This window comes from Botryllus schlosseri, chromosome 16, assembly GCF_051294905.1.
Source record: "Botryllus schlosseri isolate E-star chromosome 16, Bs_hap1, whole genome shotgun sequence".
In the NCBI taxonomy this organism is placed as follows: Eukaryota; Metazoa; Chordata; class Ascidiacea; order Stolidobranchia; family Styelidae; genus Botryllus; species Botryllus schlosseri.
Genome location: NC_137251.1, coordinates 3,139,928 through 3,166,942, shown reverse-complemented (window position 1 = coordinate 3,166,942; position 27,015 = coordinate 3,139,928). Strand labels below are relative to the sequence as shown.

The following is a 27,015-nucleotide window of genomic DNA, read 5'->3' as shown; positions in this document are numbered from 1 at the left end:
GCACACTGAATGAAAGTAAAGAATACAGTATAGAAAAAGAAAGCGACAAGAAATAGGGCGGCATGTCATTGGAAGCGAGATCGATAGGTCAGTCGTGGTCCGGTAATCTTGAGGATGGACTGTATTTATTTAGTAGTAATTGCTCAGTAGTAATTGTTCAGCGAGCTACAAGATCTCCGCTATTGATATGACAGGAAATTTATGTGCGTAAATGGCTGCACTTCTGGTGAAAATGTTTCACGTCTTTCCCGTAGTAGCCTAGCGAATAAAACGAAATGTACCGGCACATCAAAGCTCCAGTCGCGATTCTGGTATTGAAAGGTGTTTTCGTGTCTGCTCGAGATTTCCGTCCACAACGCGCAGGTCATTCATGAAAATTTGACGACCAGCAAAGCCAATGGCATATATTGCGCCACGCAATAAATTACTTTACAAAAATATGGTTGAATGTCGATTTTCAATTTAGCGGATCGAGGTATGTAGAGTCTGCGGTCACGAACGCACTTCGAAACTGATTGCTGCGATGTGCGTGTTGTACAACAGCAATGTTAGTTTCAACACATGGCACGAACTCGTACAAAGGATGGACAAGCGATTACATATACCGGCGTTGTGAAATGAATCATTTCAACGTCCGCGATACTATGTTATCACCCAAACAATAACACGCGGTAATATATTTGCTGTTGTGATTAGCGAAGATTCGCTGTTGCAGATTACGCATATCGATTGCTGCTTTTCATACTAATACAGCATTACCAACATGATGGTGTTCAGTTCAGCGAGCTACAAGATCTCCAAAGCGCAATCGATATGACAGAAAATTTATGTCCGTAAATGGCTTCAATTCTGGTGAAAATGTTTCAGATCTGGCCCATGGTAGAGAACAAAACCTAAATATGGTTGAATGTTCAATGTCCATTGTCAAATTAGCGAAGAAATAGGTATGTAGAGTCGGCGGTCGAGTTGTGCACTTCGAAACTGATTGCTGTGATGCGCATGTCGTGATAGCTGGGTTATCAGGATGCCTATTGGTTCAATAGACAGCCCTTGTCTCAAAGCGATTGTCTACATCACCATTGTGGATGAAAGGCTTGCATAATATGACCCGGGGCCTACGATAAGTTATCGTAGGCCCCGTATGACCTAATCTTTCTTCAAATGCCCAGTAAAATAGCAGTGAAACACTGCATTTTATATTGCAGATATGACTACCTGTCAATCCAACCAATATATATTCATTTCTACTTGTTGTACAAGAGCAAGGTGTGTTTCGATAAAGCACTATCTAGTACTTAGTAACTCGTACGAAGCGATTACATACATCGGCGTCCGGCACTGTGAATTGAATCATTGAATGAGCGTCGTCAATACTACAATAACACGCGGCGCGTGTATGTGCACTGAATGCGAGACGCCTGGCATCAATCGCGCTATAGCCAACTGTAGCCATCGGTATATCAGCGGTCGTTACAGTCGATTGTATTATCGTAAGAACCTCACTCAGGTCATTTTGGAATCCTGATATTGCTGTGAAATCAGTCAGGCGATGATTCTATCCCGAGCACGTCTATGTATGACGTAGTCGCAAATTCAAGAAGCAAATTCTCTTTTATTTTCAAAAAGTTGAGAACACTTCTTGGTATAGGGGCATCACCTGTTTCTCTCTCGCTTTGAGAGTAGCTCAGTTGGTTAGGCGGCTGTTTCACGATTACAGCGATATACTGGGTGTCGGTTCAAGTCTCGTGGTTCGGATTTTATGAACATTTTTCTAAATGCATTGAAATTTGGACTCGAGGCCGGCCGTTTCAGTTGGGTTCGACTCGGGAGTTGGAATCGGAGTTGTAATCTGTATCAGAGACGAGCATGGATTAGGATTTGTGAGAACCGGATTTGTTAAACTTTGTCGGATTAGGAGTGAATTAGGATTTCAGATTTTTTTCAATGGATTAGAATTAGGATTGGATTTACCGACTTACGGGAGATTGATGTCATGTGGCGAATGGCGACAAAGTTTTTCATTCTACCAAAGTATTTTGATGCACTTATGCACTCATGCGTTTTATGATTTATTTTTACAGAATTATAGGCCTAAGATGTGGGATTTCTTAGAGGAATTCCAAGTTGATATCGGGATAGGATTAGGATTGGCGTGTTCAGACTATAGTTGACCTTCACGGTCGTATTGATCATTCCTATTTGATAGCGAATACTGTGCAAATTAAGTGTGCGTGCATATTTTCTGTACCATCATCATTGCCGTCGGTTTTTTGAAGGAAAATAAAGACTCTCTCTCTCTCTCTCTATCTATCTATCTTGCAATATACAAAATTTATGGATTAGGACACGGATTAGGATTTGAATATTCGGCTTTGGATTGGATTAGGACATAGAAATTTCAAATCCGCTCATCTCTGGCTGACAATGTTCGGAGTCGGAGTTGGAGTCGGTGGTAAAATTTACCGAATTTACCTGCACAGCCCCGGTACACACAATGAATTCTAGAAATTGCGAGCTTGGAAATTTGTGATACGGGTGTCAGAAAATTCAGATGGTGCGGTTTGGAGGTGAGAGATTTCAGCGTGCGCTTTAAAACTTCATGGTGATCGGAAAACCCCGTATCGAGTAACTACTATAATTTGAGTGCGATTTCCCCGTCGTACTCTGAATTTGAAATTCACCAGGCGGTTTTTTCGGATTCTAAATTTCTAAGGGCTGGATGGCTTCTGATTCCGAAATTTAGATATCCGCTCACCTCTTCTCGTCAATCAAGAAATCTCTAACAGTTTTCCACGGAGATGGTTGAATTCTCAATTTTCGGAACACGAATCCATCCGGATTTTCGAGTTCGAAAATATGTGCCAGGTGAATTTACAATTCAGAGTCCGAACAATCCTGCTGAAATCCTCCTTCTTTTCCATATTTCACTAAAAAAATCCTAACTCCAATGTTCGAAGCAAATTAAAAAGCCGGATGTAATCCGACTATAGCTCAGTGATTAAAATCGACGAAATTATGCCCTATCGATAATGTTATGTTGATTCAGTGTTTGTTGATTCAGTTCAGTGATAATGCCCCGCTCTTACTTCGGCTCCGGAACCGGTCACGAAATGCCAACCTCTGGTTTCCCGCCAAGTCTTGCAGTGTTTATTTATTATGATATGATGACGCTAAACTTATAGGCTTTGTCTCCACTGGAAGCTTCTGCTATGGCCGAAAGTATTCCCACAGAAATGCTCGAAGTTGGCGTCAAAGGTAAGTCACGCACCTCCTGCCGTCTCGTATTATTGTTAACTCATATACCCTACAACTCCATGAATGTCGACCGGTAGGCTTGTAAAATATAGCAAAAAATCCAAGAGATTGATTAAACATATATCAAAACCTGGAAAAAGCGAAAAATTGTCTTTATATATTTAGTCAGACAACCGGTGGGGTAAGTACCAAGCAAGCTCTAGTGGTGCCATTTGTTTACTGTTATCGATACCGGTATTCATTCTGCCGGTGGCTCTTCAACTTCTATATGCAGCAGCTGTTCAGTCTACATTCATTTTACTTGATCATTAATATAACTCTATTTTATATAAGAAACAGTTTCCAACTCTGTGTTGCCTTATAATTCATCAACATACATAGGCCTACAGTTGACCAAAATATGCGCAAGAGGTAATAACGAGTGTAGGCCCATTGCTGCAAAGATACTGATTGCAATTATTGTTCAATAAACTATACTACGGCGGTAGATAAAAGGGTTGGATGATTTTTCATTATAAGCTACAGGCCACTCCGCTACTGTAATCTGTAGACATTATTGGAATCCTTGAGACTTTGGTAATCTTATAGCTGGTTTCTAGTGCAAAATTATTGAAACTAGTCTACATTGTGTTTCTTTAGCATAGTGTGTCCCAAACATTTTCTGCTGGAGCCCCTTGCACGAGAAGTCAAGTATCAGCGCCACTGTAGCTCTCAATTTATACACTACAAAAAAAATCAGACAAATTTGGTCTCAATGTCTCAAATCGATTTTTTACAAAAAAAAAGTCTTAAAGACCAATTAGTCTTACCAAGTACTTTATGTCTCAAAAGTAAGCCAGAAATTGATCGAAAATAGTAGCAGTGCCTTGGGGGCATCCCTTTCAGTGTTAGGGGTCTGAGCGTAGGAGGGGAAGGGTGAGAGAGACCAGAAATTGCAGTGTTGAGACGATCCTGTACTATGTTTACAAGGTATTCACTAGATATAGTTATCAAGGTACATGCCACTTACTATTCACACGTACTATTCAGATCAATATATATATGGTTGTCTGAGTCGAAAATAGCATTTATGGTGAGTGGGTAAAATGAGACCATCAGTGAGACTGAAATCGTTGAAAATGAGACCAAATCATCCTCATTTCTTAAATTTGAGACCAAATTTGTCCAATTTTTTTTTGTAGTGTAGCCAGCGCCCGCCAATCGCCCATTTCATAGTCAATCAATCAGTCTGTTTTATTAATATTTCCATCATTTCAAAACACCACAAAACTGCGAGACAATGAAAAGATAGGAAGGTGTCGAAACAACTTGGAGTAGTCTTTGAGATCAGACACACACCTTGGCCTAGGCGAAGTAAAGAAGAGGCATGCACACTGAATGAAAAGTAAAGCAGAGAATATGAAAAGCAAGCGACAAAATGAAGTGACATGTGGCGGAAGGCGAGATTGATGTTAGGTCGTGGTCAGTGACCCCCAGCGGGTGCTGGTGCCCACTTTGACATATGCATATCTGTACGACCTCCATTTGAGGGAGCGTGGTGTGTTGCTTCACCCTTTGACATAGTTGCTTTACACCCATCGCTCAGATAAAAGCGCCCTCTAGAATGTTCGGAAACACAAGCTTACATCCAAGCGTGTCGTCGTCGGGATTCACTGTTATGTATGGGTAAATCAGATTTAAGCAGTGGCTATATTAGTTGTCTTGTAGGTAAACTTATTTGAATCAGGATGCTTTGACCGTTAAGATTTTCGCAAACCCCTGTTTCCCAATACGACAGCATTTACTCAGTAAAGTCAGCTCAAAGCCACTTTCCAAGTGTTTGTGGACCAACTTCCTAATTCTTCCCTTATCAGACAAAGATGAATCATCCAGCTGCAGTGACTATAGCTCGACCAGTGATTACACTTCCAGTTCAGACTCTGATTCAGAAGATGGCGATATCGTGAAAGAATTCAATAAGTAGATATTCCTGATTCCTAATATTTTGTAACCTTTACGAACGAGTAGTTGAGATACTGCGGCTCTGTTCTATTTTCGGCTATATACCGTCGCAGTGGTATCAAAGTGACTTGTGTCCATCCTACACATTTTGAGAAAATCGACTTTACGTTAAGTTTTCATCTTCTTTAAGTCATATATTGGCCCTGATTAACTTTGAATTCATGAGACAGACATAATCATGGCCAAGATATCGAGAAAAAAAAATTTTCCAGTTTTAAAAATGGACCGTCAAAATTTGAAAACTGGACATAGGCTACTTTGATACCACTGCCACGATATGTTACATTAAGCAGGATGACGGTTTTTGCAAAGAAAACGTAGTCCAGTAATGCAGTGACCATTTGGTAGTTAATTGCTGCAAATGGTCAATCATTCCTAGTTCTCAACACTGCTGATGATGGATTCCGCATGATATATAAAAGTTTCAAATAATCTTCAGTAATAAATTGTCATTTTCTGTTTCCAGGTTGGATTTTGGTAACCTTCTGCAATCATCAGCCCAACGTGTAAACTTGAGAAAACTTTTTAAACGAGGAGAGTTTGAATCATTGTGTCCATTTGATCAGAAGCGAATTTCTAACATCGAAAACAAACTCACCCTTGCTTTACGGTTAAGTAAGTGCAGATTGGTATTCTTTGGCTACTGGAAATAGCCTGTAAAGCAACTGTGGTTTAGATCTGCCGCTCCCAAATGAAGACATTATTCGAGAGAAAATCGGTCTCCCGCGAAAAAACTGTCGTCCAATCGAAGCATCCGATACTGACTCGGATGCGGAAAGAAGCTGTAATCCAACTTTACTGAGAGGTTTGTGCTGACTGGAATGTTTTGCTAATAAAATGAGTTCATCTACCAACAGAGATAACTAATAACTAGGGCAATTTTTTTTTGACCTAAAAAACGGAAGATTTTGACGTAAAAAATCTGAATTTTGACCTTTTTTGACCTAAAAAAACTGAAATTTGACCAAATTTTGACCTCACGTATGCATATTAGGTGTTTTCGCATATAATGTTAAAATTGTACTACTTATCTTCATTTCTGGTTGGAACTGTCTGTCCTTACAAAGTAGATTGGCCTGAAAAAACGTTTTTGGCTCAAAAACTGACAGATTTTTACATGAAAAACTAGTATTTTATCGAAATCTGGCCCTATGAAGAATTCCAGTAGTTACATTACGTATTCTGGTGGAAATAATTAAAATTTGTTGTAGTACAACGAAAGATCCTTTCCTACATTCTCGGGTAGAAAGTGTCTGTCCTTACTACGTAGCTTGCCAAGAACGGAGAAAGAACGTTCAACAGCAGCATTTGTTGGCTGACAACACTCAAGTTGTGTGCACACTGCTGGTGACAAACCGTGTTGCTTCATTCTGACAATGTTGTCTATATCACAATTTTTCAGCTTGCGCTTCTTGATATAAGAACCATGCAATGTCCAAGCAGTCTTGCTTCAGCTGGGATATTGCGGTACGTTGACCATAAAACCATGTCACTATTTGTTTCATTTGACCATTTATGATTCACAATGAGCAGACGATGGTCCGTTTACAACGGTAGGCCTATAAAGCAGGCTACAAGCTGTAAAATATCAAATGATAAGTTCACCGACAGCGCAAAATCTACGATACAAACGAAATGCAGAGGTCAAAAAATGTTTGACTTTGTAAACAATTTTGACAAATTTTGACCTAACGCTACAATTTTGACCTAATTTTGACTTTTTTGACATGTCAAAAAAAATTGCCCTACTAATAACCATATGTCTTTTCAGGGATATCGACTGATCAAACTGCAGCACGTATGGCCTTCATCTCGGTAAGGAAAAGCCACCTTGAAAATATCTTTGATGGATTGTCACCAGGCGCGTAGCCAGCCGAAAAATAAGGAAGGGGTTTTAAAATAGAAGGGCGGGGTTTCGATCTTTACTTAATATAGCGTCAATTCATTAGTGTTAAGTACATGCGTAAATGACGATTATACATTATACAATCTCCTCGTGTTCGCGATTATACGCGTTTGATAAGTTTGTCGACGAGTCCGGAAGTACTGTTAATTAACGACTCCCTGATCTGCCGTCAACAATTAAATACCTGCGCTTATCAAAGCGTCGAACAATTGAAAACGCGCGCTCATCAACGCAGCCTCGTCGACTATTCGCGCAAGTCGAAATGTCCGAGATTTTTGGGAATATGTGCCATAATGACGCCGATTTCATGTGCTTCAAACCTGTCCTAGTTTATAACTCAAGTCGATACACATATTCTGATGGTTATGTTTAAGTATTAGCGGAGATATATTACGCACGCGTCGCACATGTTTACGGACATTCGATGTCTTTCAGTTTCGCGATGTCACTCTTTAATCACAATCGCTAATCAGCATACAATCAACGGCATGGTCTCCAAGCCAGCGAGAGATAGGAGCCAAACCATGTTAGGCCCGAGACGCGATAGTTAGGCTAGCGATGGAGTTAGGCTAGCGATGATCTATTGATATATCTTTCGTATTAGGCCTATTGCAGATGCGATTGTGTAGGCCAACCAATGATATCTTGCGCTTATCAATGCGTCGAACAACTAAATACGCGCGCTTAGCAATGCGTCTTACGTCTTACATAGCCTCTGCGACGATTTGCGCAATTCAAAATGTACGAGTTTTTATGGAATACGGGCTATAATGACGCCGATTTCAGGTGGTTCAAACCTTACCTCTTTTTAGCCATGACACACAGCTATTGATGGTTATGTTCAAGTATTAACGGAAATCAATTACGCATGTACGTACGCACGCGTCGCATATGTTTGCGCACATTCGATGTAATTCAGTTTCGAGATGTCACTCTTTAATCACAATCGCTAATCAGCATATACTTAACGACCATTTTATCCGAGCCATCGGGAAATATGAGCCAAAGCATGGTAGGCCCGAGACGCGGTAGTTAGGCTAGCGATATCTTTCGTATACTAGGCCGCTTGCAGATGCGGTTGTGTAGGTCAGCGATGATATCGTGCACACCGGGCCTATAGCAGATGAGAGTATTCAAGCCAGCGGAACTAGGCTTGTTGGAGACGCGACAAATCAGGCTAGCAACTATTGCCGAGCACGCGGCAATGAATGACCTAATTTCGCAATCATCTCAGCGGATGATCGTGTCGCGTTACATTGTGCAGTGCATCGCGCACGGACGCTAATTGGCTACACGCCCTTTCGCTAATTGGCCGCACTCAACACTGATAATACGACTTATTGAATTGCAACCGACCATTAGCGTCAGAACGATCATTTCAAAAGAAAGGGGTTTCGCGTTTAAGAAGGGCGTTTCACGCTTCTAAAGGAGGGGGTACCGACCCCCGAAACCCCCCCTCTGGCTACGCGCCTGATTTTCACGTAAATACATATCATGTTCTGAAAATTTTCGTTTTGTAGAAATATTGTGAAGACCGGGAGTCGGGGAAGCGGATTGTTTGTCAGAAAATGAAAAGAAAGAAAGGTTTCATGAATTTTCAGATATTTAAACTTTGACATGGAGCTGGCTCACAATGGGATTCAAAACTGTCTTATGCATTCTCATTCAATGAATTGAAAGATGTTGAAATGATCACCACATACCGTGCCATTATGTCGTTGATATTGAGCAAAGCCTGACAATATTTTCCATTGCAGTGCCGAAACCGCCAAGAACCCAGAGAATTGTTGTTGAAGAGAAGCCAAAGTTTGAAGCTTTTAAAAAGGTTTGTCTATGCCGGAGGTCTCAAACTCAAATGTGCTCGCGGGCCAGTTTTCCAGTTTTGACGACGCCGCGGGCCGCAGCATTTATATGGGTATTCTATATCTTTCCAAGTAGGCCTTATTTGGCGGGAATGAATTTGTCCTATTGAAAGTGAGCCGATCCAGCAGACTGACAGTAAACACACATCGTCAAAATGTGATTTACTCTTGTATCAATTTAGGACTGGCACGAAAAGAATCATCACATTTATAACTATTTGAATAGAAATGTTGTTGTACTTGACATAGATTAATTATGAGATATAGAAACCATATGGACGGACAAATGTATGATATGCCATCATAAAAGCTATCGGGATATAATTATTCAGCTACTATGAATATTTTGAATTTAACAGATTGATAATAGAGACTGATCTGATATCAAAATTTTTTGGCGGGCCGCGTGTTTGTGACCTCTGGTCTATGCTATGTAGCATCTGTGGTTTGATTTCGAGTCTGGAACATACATACAAAGTGACATGTATTTCCCTGATTGCGTCCGCTTACATCAGTATGAGGCGAGTGAGTCGATTGTCCTCCAGCTCCAACTTGCTGGTAATTTGCAAATCCAGGTGATGACAAACTGGTGATTCAAGTTGAAATATTTTCTCTTGTACAATGATTGAATTCCTACTCCTGAAATAAGGGCTGTTGTAGCGACTTTGAGAGTAGTCTTTGAAATTATACACCCATGTCGGCTTAGGCGCTGCGAATAACAGACAGACATGCACACACACAGCTCCTAATGTTAACCAAAATGCAGGTTTCCACGTCCCGCGCAGAGTATAGAACCAGAGCGACTCCAATTGTACAGTACACGGAGCCAGACCTGCCTGAAGACGACCATTTCATCTGTAAGTTTTTTGCGAGCTGTCACCGAGGCTCCGGTTAGTGATGGTTGCTTTATTCAGATTGTGAAGATTGTCAGAAATCGTACCTTGACGATTGCCCAGAACATCCTCTGACGATCATGAAGGATTCCAATGCAGAAGAGGTCGGAGAAGATGTAAATTTTGGTATGACTAGCGAAATCTGAAACCATTGTTACAGGGTACTCAAGACTATGCGAGACGTACCTGCCCGCCGGGATTGAGTATTGACCCATCGTCAGTGTACAACGCAGGCTACGGAGTGTGGGCTGATGTTGCTGTCAAGAAAAATACAGTCTTTGGGCCTTACAAAGGCTGCATTGTCGGGAGGTATGATGTCAAGCATTTGATGAAAGTCTGCAGCGGTGGATATTCTTGGGAAGTAGGTACTAACATTATGTACAGTAGGAACTGAGTCTGCTTCACTATTTTCTGCGTCAGGTCCACAAGAAACTTAAACTATCACATTACATCGACGGCAGTGATGCTTCAAAAAGCAATTGGATGAGGTTCATTAATTGTGCAAGGTTAGAATGATTGAGGGATTTTCAGAATTTATTTTAATTAAACCGTCATCTATCAGGTATCAGGAAGAACAAAATCTCATTGCTTTTCAATACCGAGGGGAGATTTATTACCGGTCATTCTGCGATATCAAGCCAAACACTGAGATGTTTGTTTGGTACGGCAGTCAATTTGCGACACAGCTTGGTATACAGGGAGCGTTGAAACCAAAATTCCGTTCCCCAACCTGTAAAGATAGTGATTTGCCTGAACAAGTTTCAACAAAACAAACCGGGTGCAGGACTGAAATGCTAGACATTCCAAAAGCTCATCATGCCGATGTGAAGGACAGCTCTTGTTCTCCTAGCCGACAATCGTCATCTTCAAACGTTTCCACTCAAAGTCATAGTGCAGTTACTGAAGATCAGGAGTTATCGGCACGTTCTCCTACTCAGAGACCTATTGCAGGTCAGTTTGATTCAATTATGACCAGAGTGAGTTATTTCTGCTCTCTCGGTCACTCACTTGTATATCATGCCAGATATGTGTCTATTATTTAGTGTTGCTGACAAAAGTCAACAATCTACGTGAGCGTCGCTCACAGAAAATCTGCATACTGTGCAAGCGGTGATGCCGACTTTATATTATGCCAAAATTTCGAAAAGTACTGTCTATCATATGATTTGCCAGGCAAAACGTGTTACCACATTGTCGTTAGTAAAATATAAGAAGTTGGTTAATGCTACTGGGACGCAAGTAAGTCGAAAAATGTGACTGTAAAATGGTGTGTTACTGTGTTATGTGACAAATTGCTAGCTGGAGCTTGTAGTTATCACCATTCCAAGGGATTATTGACCTTTTTGATGGTTTTTCATTGCTTTTTCAGGTGAAAAACCATTAAAGTGTGATATTTGTTCAGCTAGATTCACCTTTAGAAGTACTTTGCTTCGCCACAGGAGAATTCATACAGGTGAAGATCAAATATTTGGATGTCAAAATTTCGAAAAGCACTATCACATGATTTGCCAAGCAAATCGAGTTACCGTATTGTTGTTCGAAAAATATAAGAAGTAGGTTAATGCTACTGTGCCGCAAGTAAGTCGAAAATGTGACTGTAAAATGGTGTGTTGGCGCTTGATCACAATTGTATTATGTGAAAAATTGCTAACTGGAGCTTGTAGTTATCACCATTCCAAGGGATTGTTGGCCTTTTTTGATGGTTTTTCATTACCTTTTCAGGTGAAAAACCATTCAAGTGTGATATTTGTTCAGCTAGATTCACCTTTAGAAGTACTTTGCTTCGCCACAGGAGAATTCATACAGGTGAAGATCAAATATTTGGATGTCAAAATTTCGAAAAGCACTATCACATGATTTGCCAAGCAAATCGAGTTACCGTATTGTTGTTCGAAAAATATAAGAAGTAGGTTAATGCTACTGTGCCGCAAGTAAGTCGAAAATGTGACTGTAAAATGGTGTGTTGGCGCTTGATCACAATTGTAGTATGTGAAAAATTGCTAACTGGAGCTTGTAGTTATCACCATTCCAAGGGATTATTGACCTTTTTTGATGGGTTTTCATCACTTTTTCAGGTGAAAAACCATTCAAGTGTGATATCTGTTCAGCTAGATTCACCATGAGTTGTAATTTGCTGTACCACAGGAGAATTCATTCAGGTGAAGGTCAAATATTCGAATCACGGTAATATAATATCGTTACATATTTCATGCAATGTTCAATTTTTTTACATGCCAGAAATCTTTTCAGGATGGAAACCTCATGCCCGTGAATCCAGGCTTGATGTTACACTGTGGTTTTTAGGCTAGGGCAGGGATTCTCAACCTGTGGGTCATGGACCACTTACTGCTAACAGCAACGAAAATAATTTTAAATATATAGGCGTAATAACTGGAAGTTGGTGCTTGAGTAATCAAAAAAACCAAAATTATTTCGTTGGTGTTTCGTGGGAGGAGAATTATTCAACTTGAAAGTTTTCGTCGCGCTTTGCATGATTTCATGTCCCTGGAGGTCTAGCTAGATATAAATAGAGGTAAAAATCAGCATAATTTAGAGAAATAGCCAGATCGGCGCCGGTGATTACCACTCATTGAACAGGACCATGACTCTAGGACAAGAAGTGAGACACAGAGAACAATTTTAAACTGGAAAGTTGGCCACGGCCAAAAAAAAATTTGCAACCCAGGTCACTATGAGCTTGGGAACCGTCCCTTAAGTGTGACTGTAAAAACTTATGAGATCGGAAGGAGTTGTGACTGTGCTATGCGTTTACATTGAAAAGGACGTCTGAGCAAATCTGTCTGACGCAACTCATATGACACTTATATATCACTTCTATTGCCAGCTGTCTTTAAAAACGATTTATGCCAGTACCAAAATACCATGTATCGTGCCAGCAATGTAATTGACCTATTGATGCGAGTCAAAATTCATAAAAGATTATATGAATGAATCTCAAATGATTGACTTGTTTCACCCATCCCTTGTGATGACATTTGGAGACATGAAATTTCTAATCGGTACATTTTATTATGCAAATACAAGATTGATAGTAGTCAGAGAAACAGGGGGGGAAGCTTGCTCGCCTTGCAGAAGGCAGCTATATCTATCACTGATATTGGTACCGTGAACCGGGGAAACTTTGGACACTAAGCAGTAAAATATTTAAATGGTTATTGATGGAAAAGGGTTGCCGCTGGATTTCCAATTCTTTTTCATGAGGCAACAGTATCACAAGTAGTCTCAATAAAAGGTGGATTTGACCCAACATTGATAAATTAATGGCAGGGGTCAATTTCATCAAAATTTATGGCTGGTAAAATTCTTATAACCAAACAAAGATAGCATGTGAGTTATGGATTCAAAACTTGGCAGCAGATACATCTTGGCAATAATGTTAGTATAAGTAATCTCAATATAAGAAAATGTGATGTCCAAAGTTACCCCCTCAAATGTGATATTTAGAGCTCTGGAAAGTGGCTGCTTCATCTGTGTCAAGGTGTATCGTCAACTATATTCGTTATGACCTGCCTCATGGCTTTTTAAAATGGAATGAGAAAGTTAAAAAATTAGGAATTTGCCAAAATATCAAAAAAACTGGTATGCAATAAGCGGAGAGATTGTAATCGGGTGTAAGCTACCTTGAAAAAATTATCACCTACAGTACTCTTAAGGATCCGCCTGCTGAATATGGCATACTGTAAATGGCAACAAAATATATTCATCAGAGGACATAGGAAAGGGAAAGTGCATCTTTTAAAGAGCAGTAAAATTTTTGAAATCAGCAATAAATCATGGTAACATGCTTAATGTTTGCTGTTGATTGCTGCCGCCGCCGCCAGTGGGGTACCCCTGATAACCATATGTTGTGTTACCAATTCGGGAAGACATGAGAGGAAATTGAGATTAGGGGGCATTAGCCTTCATAAACTACCTAATTTTTCATATTTTAGGGGGTAAAAAATCATGCAATATGCCTGACGTATACTATTTTGTTTCAGTTTTAGCCACTACTCTCATTAACTCTTACCAAATAGGCCTTATTTAGGAGGTTTCATAAACAATGAAGTGTAAAGACATACAAAAAACTACATTGTCCAATGTTACCCCACATGCCGGAGTAACTTTGGACACGGGTAATTTACAAAAATAAGGTACTTATTTATGACGATGAAGATTTTGGATTAGTTAATTCTAATCTTTGCTCCATAACCCCTGAAAAACTCAAAACGTGCCTCTTCTACACTCTAGCTCTTCCAAGATATAAAGTGAAATTGTTGAAAATTGTTCGAAGTTACCCCGGTTTACGGTAGCTGTCATTGAAAACGGTTTATGCCAATACAATATACGATGTAGCGTACTCACAATGTGACAATTTTTTACGGTACATTTTATAATGCAAATACGTGTCTGATAATAATTATCAAGGAAATGTGCAATGAGGCTACAGAACCATTGAAGTGTAACTGTGATGTCTACGCTTGGTGTCTGATTATAGATTACTAAGCTACGGATAGATGCAAAACACATGACTTCACGGTTGAGAGCACTAGCTATTTCTGGTAGTTTACTGATATATGGTCATTTTATAACAAGCACAAAATTTATTAGCAGTGGTCTTGAATAAAAAAGCTACTGTTGCAATGATTTTTAAAATATTTATATATATGGTCAGGGCACCGCAACTTCCCTTTGTTTTGAAGTAGGAACTTGACATTATTTTGAACAATGGCTGCGCAGCAATACAGTGACCTATTGCGTCGCTCCGATTGTTCGCAACAATGCCGATTTCCGGTCCTCTCTGGTTGTCTGACATTGCAGTCACGTGTTTAGCATCTATCCTTGGGTTAGTTATCCATAGTCTGAGATAGACAATATGTTGTTCTACGGATATTTCCAAAGAGATTTTTCTCCTCAATTCAGAGGCCGCCTAGAGCAGTGGTTCTCAACCGCCGGTCCGCGGACCGACAATGCTGCCGGTCCGCCAGGTGTATTACGATTTTATACCTTAATTTCAAGATGCAATGTTAAAGGCTTGTCCATTGATAAAATAAATAAAACATAAAATTTTTAACTGATTCAGAACTTCGTGAGGTAACATTAGGGTAGGTAGGGTTACCATACATCCTCTTTCAAGTGGATTTGTCCTCTGTTTTGACCTTTTGGAAAGTCTCCTCGGAGGACGCCCAAATGTCCTCTTTTTTGACAGTTTTGGTTTAGTATAGGGTTAAATTCGAGTGAGATACAGTAAATCAGCACTGAAGTAACGCTCCGGCGGCTATTTCTGGAGCTTAGTTGACCTTTTTTTAGTTAACGAACGGAGAATTCAACAAAAGTGTGAATTTCTGAAGCCGAGTCGAAAAAATGACCTTTTTAATTATCTTTTAGTCAACTAACAACGAAGTCGGGAAAATTTAGCATTTTTTCGGATTTTACTCCAGTATTGTGTATGTCCTCTTTTCAGATTTCCAAAATATGGTAACCCTACATTAGTGCTGGAACATGTTCGATTTGACTTGAAGTTCAAGACGTGTCATTTAACGACATGCGAGCGACTTGTACAGAACAGATAAGAGCTGACTCATCGCTAAACATCGCAGTTTCCACGATCATTTGTTTTCGATTCATTCATTTCGTGCTGGACCGTAACTGGGGCACCCCAAACCTCCCAATTAGAGAGGGGCCGAGCTTGAAAGGGGCCCAAAATTATTTTGCAAATGAACAGAAATCATGGCATACTTTTTTGAAAGTATTTACAACAATTTTCAATTTCTTTTGCGCACTGCGCAATTTAGTCTCACTAAATGTCTTGCTTATTAGGTGCCCTTCTCCAAGAAATACGCATGATTTATAGCAGTGGTCGAGAACCTATGGCTCTTTTGGTTATAAGATATGGCTCTTTGACAGATTTTTAATTTTGTACTTAATTTTATCGATATTGCAGCATCTTGTTAGTAAATTTTCTTAACGGCCACAATCATTATTCTCGTGGCAGCATAAACATGTATTTGAGAGGTCAAGGCAGTGGCGTACCCAGGGTTAAGGGCTCGGATCCCTTAAATTTAAGTTGCTGTAGCGCAAGCGACCAATATCCCTTGCTAATTCGATGTACCCGGCATCACACTCTGCGTAATCTTGGATTGCACTACTATCTGCAAGGCACCATCGAAGGCAAAAAAGTGTACAAAAAATATGCAAACCAAGTGACGCATATGAAAGAAAATGCCAAAAAAGCATACTTCCAAAAAAGATTCGAAGAGTGCTCCAAAGATCCCAAGAACACATGGAAAACCATTGGAGAAATTATCAACCTAACTAAAGGTAATGCTCCCAAGAGTACTGATGACATCCAGCTACTCGAGAATGGCAGCATCATCAAAGACCAGCTTGCAGTAGCAGAAAAGTTCAATCAGTATTTTTGCAACATTGGTCCGGATCTTGCAGCTTCAATACCAAACTCCTCCGATGACTTTCTCTCGTACTTGAGTCCTGGTCCTCAGAAATCCATTTTTCTTGAGCCGACAAGTCAAGGAGAAGTTGCGATCGTATTATCTGAAATGAAAAGTAACAAAGCAGTAGGACCCGATCTCATCCCAACTCACTTTCTGAAGCTAGTCTTTAATATTATTGGTGATGTTATATGCATTTTCTTTAATGAGTCGATACGTCTAGGCATTTTCCCAGATGCACTGAAAACTGCCAGAGTAATGCCAGTGTTTAAGAAAGGCTGTAAAAAGCTAATTTCTAACTACCGACCAATATCTGTTTTGCCAAATCTTGCCACGGTTTTTGAGAAACTGATTGACTGCCGACTTGAGAACTTTTTTGAATTGAATGCAGTACTGTCTCCGACTCAGCATGGATTCAGATCCAACCACAACACCAACCATGCAATACTATCAATTGTAACGGACTATTACAAAACCATCAAGCAAAAAGAAAGTGGCTGCAGCATTTTTATCGATCTCCGCAAAGCTTTCGACACAGTTAACCACAGAATCTTAAGATACAAGCTACAACACTATGGAATCAGGGGTATTGCAGCAACTCTACTTGAAAGCTACCTGGCAAACCGCAAACAATTTGTTAAACTGGGGACATTAAGAACGACTACCAGAGATATAACTTGTGGAGTGCCACAAGGCTCAGTCCTTGGACCGACTTTTTTCCTCATTTATATTAACGACATTGTTAATGCATCTTTATTCCGCACAACGCTATTTGCTGATGATACTCACCTCTTCATAACCTCCAACACTGTCGATGATTTGCATGCATCTGTGAATAGGGAACTCCCAAAAGTGTCGAGATGGCTGCAAGCAAACAAACTAAGTTTGAATGCAGATAAGACCGAGATGCTCGTTTTAAATAATGCCAGTCATAATTTCACTGTGAACATCAATCATAAACAAATCTCAATATGTGACTCAGCAAAATATCTCGGCGTCACCATTGATTCCAAATTGTCTTGGAAGCAGCATATTGAATGCACAATATCAAAACTAGCTCGGTGTGTGGGAATAATGACCCGTCTCCAATCTTTGGTTTCCAGATCAGTACTACGAACCATCTACTTCTCTCTTTTCCACTCGCATCTGCAGTATGGAATCGTAGTATGGGGAAATGCATGTAAAACATTTTTGTGCAGAATTCGAACCCTGCAAAACCGTGCGATACGGCTGATCTCATCTGTACCTTTACGTACCAATTTATCGCCTTACTACCGTAAGCATCGAATTTTGCGAGTTGATGAACTGTATCGCTTCGAAGTATCAAAAGTTGTTCACAAATATTTTTCCAATAGTCTGCCTCCTGTGTTTGATGACTTTTTCATACCTGCTAAACATGTCCATTCCCATTACACGAGATCTTCATCTAAAGGAAACGTCTACTTACCCCAACCCAATAGCTCACAAGTACAGGTGAAAACACCCACCCAACTGTGTAGTCTGGGATGAAGCCCCCAGTAGTTTGGCTTATCGCCCTGTGGTCGTTCAAGACCAACGTTTTTGGGGTGGACTATTCGAGTTTGCGTGGTCGGTTAAACCCACGGCCTTTTCGCGAAAAACTGTACAAGGCAATTTTACCTCGACACAACAGACGAAGTACAATAAAATCACATGGATGCCATCATGAATATAATTAATTATGATAAAAACCCTATAAATATCACTCTCCAGCACCATATAATTGCATCAAACGATTGCATACTTTACATTTTGGCTTCCTTTCAATTTTTGAAAGTCCACCGGTCCGCCAGACATTTTTTGAAATTTTACCGGTCCGCGAGGTGAAAAAGGTTGAGAACCACTGGCCTAGAGCATACTTGTGGCTACGCTCATATCGAAGGAGCCACAGAAATTTGCTCAAGCAATTTTAGGTCTTAGAAAAGTGCGGATCATTTTATCCTATAAAAATTAGACATTGTTATCCAAATTTTGATATTTAGTTGAAGTTATAATGAAATGAGCTGGAAGTCAGCGATGGGGCAACTGAACATAAGTTCTACACTGAATTTAGCGTCTATGTGACGGTACCTCAGTTTATGTACAAGTGAACCGATTGTATTTTGTGACGCAAGGATACGTGCTTCGGTCAATATTCCCCTTGACGCAAAAGCAAAGTATGCACAGATGGTGCTGCAAATCGATGTGCAGCAGACATCTACTGCAATAATGTGAATCCAAACTTCTATTATCTGGTATTCATGAAATTGTGTGAGTGGCCCCTCCGAATATAATTCGCTTTTCCTCTGCTTTAATATTGCTGCAAACAGGCTCAATATTCTAGGATATAGGAAAAGAGACTCGTATTTTGTCCCGAGTGATAGAATTAGTAATATCATTGCTAATATTTTCATTCCCTTGATTATCAACGTAACGTGTCCACTGTTCAGTTCTCTAATCCCAGCTTTTCCAGGTGAAAAGCCATTCAAGTGTGATATCTGTGGGGCCCGATTTAGACAAGCAGGTCATATCAAGTTGCATAAGAGAACTCATACAGGTGAAGTTCAAGTTTTCTTTGTTGATCTCATTTACTAGCAAGACAGAAAATGGGAAATTGAAAAAAGAAAACACAACACAATTCGGAGCAGCGTATCGTCAGGTAGCAAACTCTGATGTGGTCAGTCTCCTTGATTGTTTTGGAGCTTATTTTCCAAGCCATCAAGCAGGAGGATCAAATCAAATGTGTGAGTTTATTACCCCTTCGACGAACTGGAGCCTTTGTATCTCTTACAAAAGGATTTCTGCCAGAAAGCATTTTTCACTCGCAGAAAATACGCTGCATTTTGGAGAGGACTGCTAAATGGTTTTGATATTGACCTGGTATCCAAGCACTAGATGTTTTTGTACAATACTCAGCAATTTATTTGGCCGAAAAGGGTTTTAGTGAGCTATAGTTTAAATCAGTGCTTTTCAACCTTTTCGAGCTTCATTCGCACTTTTTTTGTAAAATATATTTCATTCGCACAAACTAACCGAAAATTGTTATACAAAAAGAAGATGAAATACAACATTTGTTTGTACAACAAATTGGCTACCAGGTATCGTAAGCAATTAAGTGTCTCATTAAAAAGGCTACAATTTTCGCTCGTTTTGATTTCAACTATTTCACTAAAACCGTTCTCGGCCTAACAAGTCGTTGGGTTTTGTACGAGAACGTCTACCAGTGCTTGGACGGCCAGGTCTTAAAATCTGTTCTGGCCTCCTATCCAAAATACAGCGTGTTTTTCACGAGTGAAAAATGCTTGCTGGAAGAAATCGAGTTTGAGAGCTGACAAAAAGGTCTAGTGGGCTCCAGTATGTCGGAAGGGTGAAAAACCCACTTGTTTGTGTTGAGTCTTTTGCCTTATGTCTTATAAAATAAGGTCCAAACGATCAATGAGAGTGGGCACATTAGAGCTCGCTACCTTATGATAGGTTGCCACTACTTTTTTTTTCGATTTCCCATTTTCTGTCTCGCCAGTATGGGGGAAGAGCAAATAACTCACGATACTGCTGTGTGTTCTGCTCTTTAGATCAATCTAACTTGAGAATTCGTAACAGTTTATTAACGTTAAAGCAGCTTTTTAGCATACCACCAAAATCTGAGTTTTTGTGGCATCTCGCGACCCGAACCTCCCTCACCCATGAAAAGGAATTCATTTTTAATATTACAGTAGCAGTATGCTGCGATTTTACGGACATGCATGACATACAGAACGCGCACACTAGGGTTATGACTAGAAAAAAAAATTCAAAATTTTGTGTGTCCTGTAGTCACAAATGATGAGCTTTTGTGTCCTGATTTCAAAACTCACAAAAGTTAATACTGTTTGAACAAAAACCTCCCGCACAAAAATTTTCCAGTTTTCACTGTATGGAGGATAGGCTTTCTTTTGTAGATACAGACTATATAATTTATTTATCGACTGATTTGAATTTAACGGACCCAAATCCAATTGCGAAGATTTAAAATAGTATTTTGGTACATTTTGATCGCCCATATGGAATTATTTCTATCGTTTTCTTGTTTACAGTCAATATTAAATAATTAATAAATAATTATTAATTCCGATTTTAGATGTAGACTGTATATATCGTATAATTTCAATTTGTCTGGCAGAAATCAAACTGGGTGTTCGAAAAGGCGAAAGTAGAACAACTCTTGGTATTTTCAGCGGTCTAGAAAACCGCTTAGAAGAATATGATGTACAGGAAAATTTGAAAATCTCATACATCATATGTGACACCGTAGCATCTGTACACGGCAGAATGGCGTTGTTTCGAAATTGTGAAATGCAATGAGCATGGGTTTTCATATCCCTTGCCAACATCATATTATCGATTCTTAAAGCATATATTAGAGTTCTTCGATCCAACGTCTTCAAGAAATCCAACTCTCAGCTACAAATTTGGAGATGATGTGGTAAAACACTACGAAAACTAGTTGCAATCCACCAAGCACGAATTTCAGATGAAAATATTAGAAAACCGAGGATGTAGGGATGATTTTAAGTTTATCTATGGCATGTGCAGAGCATGCTGTTCTTTCAAAGAAGATATTATAGATTACCACTGATCAAATGGCATAAACGTAATGCGAGAGGGTGCTCAAGGGCCATTATTGCGTACTTCCACTTCCCCAGATAGAGAATAACTCTGGAGATGCTTATTTATCGCAAATGCTTGTCAGGAAGACTGGTATTCTAACCAGATGTCTAAAGCTGGAATATACTAGAGCCCGGCCGATTATCGGTTCGTCGATAATATCGAGACGATATCTCACTTTGAAAGAATTATCGGTATCGGCCATTGGAGCTGGAAAATTAACGGCAATTTGCGTGTGACGTCACAACATGGCGGAAGGAAGCCAGAAAACTATAATCTTTGATTGCTAGACTGAGAATATTGATATATTTCATATAGCTTACACTTTATAGGTGCCCAGATGCAGCCTTTCTTGTTCATTTCATGTTCAAGTATAACAATGGCTGTAAAGATGTTCAAATAAATGCCCTCTGAAGATTTGAAAATGTGCTTATGTATACATCCAACTTCTTTTGAATATCGGCTGAATGTATTGGGGTTATCGGCTAAGGTGTGAGATATTGGTTTTATCGGTATCGACCCAAAAATCCAATATCGGTCGGGCTCTAGAATATACCAAAGATTATTTTCTGCTATCTTTGCGGTCGAATGTCCTGCAGCGATAAAGTGCCCCAAAACCCCATTGAAAGTCGGATATGTCCATCGTAGATGTCCCTGGCGCTAACATAATAACAGAAAGGGAAGTCAAATTGATGAATGAACTTTGCAATAAGTGTGAAAGGACATATATTTGAAGATTAAATTTGTAGCAAAGAATATCTTTGAATTTTAAATTTTTTCCATATTTGGACCAGTGTCGAAAAATTGATGTTAGTTTGTGCGGGACATTTTTTTCGATTTGAACAAAATGATTATAATTTTATTAATTTATACCAAAATGTTCATCAATTCCTGCTACAGGCAAAAAAATTTTTTTTTAGTCATAACCCTAGCGCACACCACAATTCTATCCAACACAGCTCTGTACAAAATATGTCTGACTCCCGCGATTTCAAATTAGGGTGAATGAAATTCCTCTGCGTGTCGCAGTTGTAGGCTACTACTGTCTACTCAGATTGCAAGAACGGGACTATTCCGTGCCGACAACGGAGCATATCCATATCGAATGGTTTGGCCATCCAGCATCGGTCATTTTTTTGGCCGAGGTTTTGTCGACGCTCATGTTTTTGGCACCGCATTTAATCAGCGGATTGTTGTGCAAAACTTTACGTCTTCATGTGACCCGGCGCAGAAGGGGTTGACCTCGAAAAGAATGAGTCTCATAGACCTGAACTCGCTCGTTGCACATCCCTAGTCCCTACACTAGTTCATCTCAACGGTCTTTCACCCCTTTTCCAGAAAAACCAGTCGGACAAATCTTATCATGAATTCTCATGATAAAGCCATATTTGCTGCGTCTCTCGCTTATTGGCTACAGTAGGCTACCCAACACCGTGACCTTAGATTTGTAAAAACTATCGCAGGATTTTTTGCAATAAATTAAACAAGTATTACATACATATTAACAGATAGCCTATCTCTGGCACCGTCTCGACTCAAAATTATACCCGTTGTGGTCCATACTTTAATAACCCTTGAAGGGGTTAACTTGCAAATGTGACTATATAGCCTAAAAATGGCATTTACTACTATCCTCGTGCCTCGCACTAATCGAACAGTTATTACGAAAGTGTGATGATTGTTTAGCGAATGAAAGCGGAAAGTCAAATTGAGGTCATTTTTTTCAGCCTGTCGCGGGCTCAGGCGGGCTGATATGCTGTGCTGTATGTCTGCCACTACACAAGCTTCCAACTAGACTTTAGGTTACATAATAATTTTAGTGCGAATATATTAGTTCACTACGGCTTGTGAGAGCTACGATTAGTGGTGCGTCGTAAGTTGAACAAGTTTTTACAATTGTGTCGAACCAACAGAAGTTAAACTGCCCTTGAATTTCCTATTAGGTTTATTTGAATTATTCCAGGTCAGAAAAATTACCAATAATTATTCACGAATTTCATTCGCACTCCTCCGGGATTTTCATTCGCACCATTCGCACCACCTTCGTCATTCGCACTCATCCGGGATTTTCATTCGCCCCGTTCGCACCACCTTCGTCATTCGCACTGCAATTTTTTTCATTCGCACAGGTGCGAACCGTCACACAGGTTGAAAAGCACTGGTTTAAATCAAAATGAGGGATACTTGATGTCTTGAACCAGATGTTGCACATCTAAAACTATTTTTAGGTATCTTCATTTTTTTTTGTATAACAATTTTTGGTTGGTTTGTGCGGATGATTTTTTTTGCAAATTGCGGATGGTGTTTAATAAAGTTGTAAGGCAATGATATAATCAATACAATACGGTAAGCTGGCTTGGCTAGTCAACTTCTGCCTGCCTATGGATGGATGCCGAATACGTGATCGCACGGTTGGACACCAAGAAAGGGCTAGCAATTTCTGGTAGCTTTGTAAACATATATGATTTTGTTAGGTGTGTGGGTTCAAAGACGTCACAATGGGGTCACATCATAATGTGGCCGAATTGATAACTAGGCTGTGTAATTGCCAAATGGCTAGTCTCGAGTGTTTAATATTACCAATTACCTTGCCCCTTGTATATGGTGACAAAATAACCATACTATCAAGCAAATCAGTACCCAGCTGTGAAGTAAAGGAGGAGGTTAGAGAATTCTGCAAATTTCCCAAGGTAGCAACTGGCCGTCTTGGCATCCTATCTGGTTATTACATTGCTTTCTATGTGTGTTGAGTATCGCATGTAAATTATGTGTCATGATCGTATGAAAATATAATCTGATGCATATTATAATTATTATTGTTTTCAACTGGAAGACAAACAAAGATGCAATTTCATTTGCTCATCATATTACCGGCATGATGCGATGTCACCAACATATTTTCAACCAGCAGGAGATGGCATATCCATTTGCCTTACTAATAAATGCACAATTGCACATCTCAGTGGGATAACGTGACATACGGTATCAATGTAAATTATCATTTTCGGCCGGCATCATTATTCTTGTGGTAGGTGAGCCACGTCTGGTGAGATCAAGACAGGGCGTTTTACTGGATCGGAACCACCCAATTCCCCACTTTGAAAATCTTAAAATTGAAGTCAAATACTGCCTGCTGATAATTGTTCATTTATCAGTACAATATAATAGATTTTTAGGGCAAATAAGCTAGAAATTGATTGAGTCGAGTTCGATATGAAGTTTGTATGATTGCAAAAAAGTTGCTGTTACAAATTTACCACGCTTATAGAAAAAGGGTGGTATGGCTACCATTGGCTTCTGCACAGATTGCTTCGAAACTCGCTTAACTGAAAAAGCATATTGCTGAAGAATACACAGATTCATACTTTTTCTGTTCCAGGCAGTAACAATGGACAATCAGCTCATATAAGGGCGTACTAACCCACCGAAGCATTGTGATTTGTGGATTTAGCTTTCAGATAGCATTATTTCCATGACTGCTTTCCTTACCAGCTAAAATCCTTCAGCTTTTAATTCATATTGTATTGTGGCATAATTTTGTCCAAGTGAAAATACCGTTACAGCCGCTTCTGCCTGGTGTAGGAATGAATGTATTTGATGAATGAATGTACTATTTTAACCCTATATATGTATCACTGTGTGCATAGGCACTGGATGTTAATTTTACATATGTATGCGGGTTCTAATCCAATGCTTTTTCAGGGGAAAAACCATTCAAGTGTGAGATCTGTGGGGCCACATTTAGCCAACGATCTAATCTGAACAAGCATAAAAGAACTCATACAGGTGAAGGTCTAATTTTTCAATTATGATCAGGTAGGTCGTTCAATATCAAATAGATCAGATGTCAATGGTTCCGCAATTGGGCCAAGGTTAGATGAAATAACTTTTGATCCAATTCAACAGAAATCTATGTGATAGGGGGTCAATACAGCCCCCCCAAAAAACTATGGGTCCGCCTCCGCGCTCAAAAAGTTTAAGAACTCGAGCATATAGCATAGTTTCACCTTGTCCGCTGCTATCGCCACATTTCAAATTACACGGTCTGTACTGCGAATTGTTACATCAATGATTTTCAAATCCCTAATTTGTACCAGAACTCAATCGGTGCATAAGTGCACATGATTGGCGGTCAATATAATATAAATATATTTACCGGTGAAAATGCTTTGTAAAAAGTACAACTAAATAATTATAGCCCGATTGACCACAACTGTTGATCGTTGATTATGCATGACGCCGAAACAAATTTGAACCTCAAGTCTTGCAGCAACGGTTTCAGGGTATAGGAGAGTCGAAAATTGCTTGTCCCAAAATTACAGTCGAATGTAGGCCAAAACCCTCTGTCTGGGTTGGGTTCATTCTTTTCCAAAACCATTCAGGTCTAAGGCCAGATTTGCGCAATGATGTTATTTACGGCATCACAGAAGAACTCATTCATGTATTCAAAGTTAATTCTTGAATTACCTTATTAGGGTGCTAAAAGTTGAAATCTAAAAGTTGATAACTGGGTCAGGGTCTGAACGAAGAGATGATATCTGGATACACCATATCATTCGGCAAGTCATCTTCACGATAATAATCTTTCTTTGCAGGATGAAAATCGGCCCTCAGCCTTCCAGTAGTCATGAAGAATTTTCTTATGGAAGTTCACTGCGTTATTTACAATACCTGAATAACTGAGGCATTATCCGCCTATAAATTTTCTTTGTTTCTATGCAAGTTCTTTTGAGTTATTAGGAATACTTAAATAACTGAGGCATTATCCTCATGAAGAATTTTCTTTGTTTCTATGCAAGTTCTCCGGGTTATTAACAGAACATAAATAACTGAGGCATTTCTATTCTCGTGTCCGTGCCTCCTGATTTCTTTGTATTTATGTAAGTTTTCCGAGTTATTAACAGTACTTGAATAACTGAGGCATTATACCTGTCGAGAATTTTGTTTGTTTGTATGCAAGTTCTTTGAATTATTAGGAATAATTGAATAACTGAGGCAATATCCTCGTGAAGAATTTTCTTTGTTTCTATGTAAGTTCTCTGAGTTATTAACGGAACATAGATAACTGAGGCATTTCTTTCCTCGTGTCCGTACCTCCTGATTTCTTTCTATTTGTGCAAGTTATTTACAGTGGTTAAATAAATGAAGCTATTTTCTTGTGTGTCCGTATAGCTTTTTCGACATGGTTGACTATGTTTTATACTGTAGTCTGGTGGCCGATGCGGCTTCAATAGCAGAAGTCGATGAATCGTTGTTTAGGAAGAGCCTCGAGCCAGGTATGAAGGTACAGATCATTACGAGATCGATATGATTCATTGCCACGTAAACAATCACTCAACTTCAGATCGCGATTGGGGCTGTATAAAATCGTCATGTGACTGCCACACGTTACAATCTCATAGTGACACTTCCGACTCCGCTTCACGCGACAGTAGTGAACGAAATTGATTTCACATTTGTTGACGCTTCATCGAAATCTCGATTCCTGTAACATACATAACTGTGTACTACATATCGGATTACATGATCCTTCCAAATTGAGTTTAAAAAGGCTGCCAAGTACCGAAGCACCAATCTTCGTTCATAAAATTACACTATTCCGCATTCAAACTCGGCGGCGTTTACTGCTTGATTAGAATCACCAAAGTTCATGTCGTTAGAGAATTATCCCGCTGCAGCTCTCATGAAAGTCATTGTAGGAACGTAACCAGAACACACCACACCAGATTTTAGAATCGAGAATGGAGGACACTGGCCAAATCAGAAAAGTAAGCCTACTTGGACAAAACTGAAAACAGCCGATTTCGCTATTTATTCCTGTAAAACACTAAAAATAAGTCATCACTTCTATTCGACTCCCGTCTAAACACTTTTTCCTTAAAATTAGTGGTGTTGACTGATAAAAAAGGTCCATTTTCACTCGAATCTATCTATTATCTTAGCTGTAAAAGCTCTAGAGTAGGACGAATTGCCAAAAAGAAGTAGCCTACATTTCAGCGTCCTCGGAG

General features: G+C 39.6%; 1 protein-coding gene and 1 long non-coding RNA gene across 7 annotated transcripts; one reads left to right on the top strand and one right to left on the bottom strand.

Annotated features, from left to right (window-relative positions):
• Positions 1–3,004: 3,004 nt before the first annotated feature.
• Positions 3,005–26,168, top strand: LOC145458786 (uncharacterized). 6 transcript variants are annotated; one of them, XM_080337271.1, is made up of 18 exons: positions 3,005–3,255; positions 5,109–5,214; positions 5,723–5,871; positions 5,933–6,061; positions 7,028–7,071; positions 8,683–8,746; positions 8,920–8,987; positions 9,791–9,881; positions 9,939–10,021; positions 10,078–10,278; positions 10,338–10,423; positions 10,480–10,868; positions 11,287–11,370; positions 11,640–11,723; positions 11,993–12,076; positions 18,837–18,920; positions 24,710–24,793; positions 25,603–26,168. In XM_080337271.1, exons 1-18 carry the CDS (start codon positions 3,210–3,212, stop codon positions 25,605–25,607), a joined length of 1,881 nt encoding a protein of 626 aa, XP_080193397.1. In that variant the 5' UTR covers positions 3,005–3,209; the 3' UTR covers positions 25,608–26,168. The 6 variants fall into 6 exon arrangements, 5 of the variants coding, with proteins under 5 accessions (XP_080193397.1, XP_080193398.1, XP_080193399.1 ...); XR_013921185.1 differs by lacking the exon at positions 25,603–26,168 and having other exon boundaries at positions 11,993–12,101; positions 24,710–24,727; XM_080337272.1 differs by lacking the exon at positions 11,640–11,723.
• On the bottom strand, positions 12,928–17,895 carry LOC145458788 (uncharacterized). Its single transcript, XR_013921186.1, has 2 exons — positions 17,156–17,895; positions 12,928–16,469 (listed from the first exon to the last, which is right to left on the bottom strand). It is a non-coding gene; the product is annotated as an uncharacterized LOC145458788 (long non-coding RNA).
• Positions 26,169–27,015: the final 847 nt, after the last annotated feature.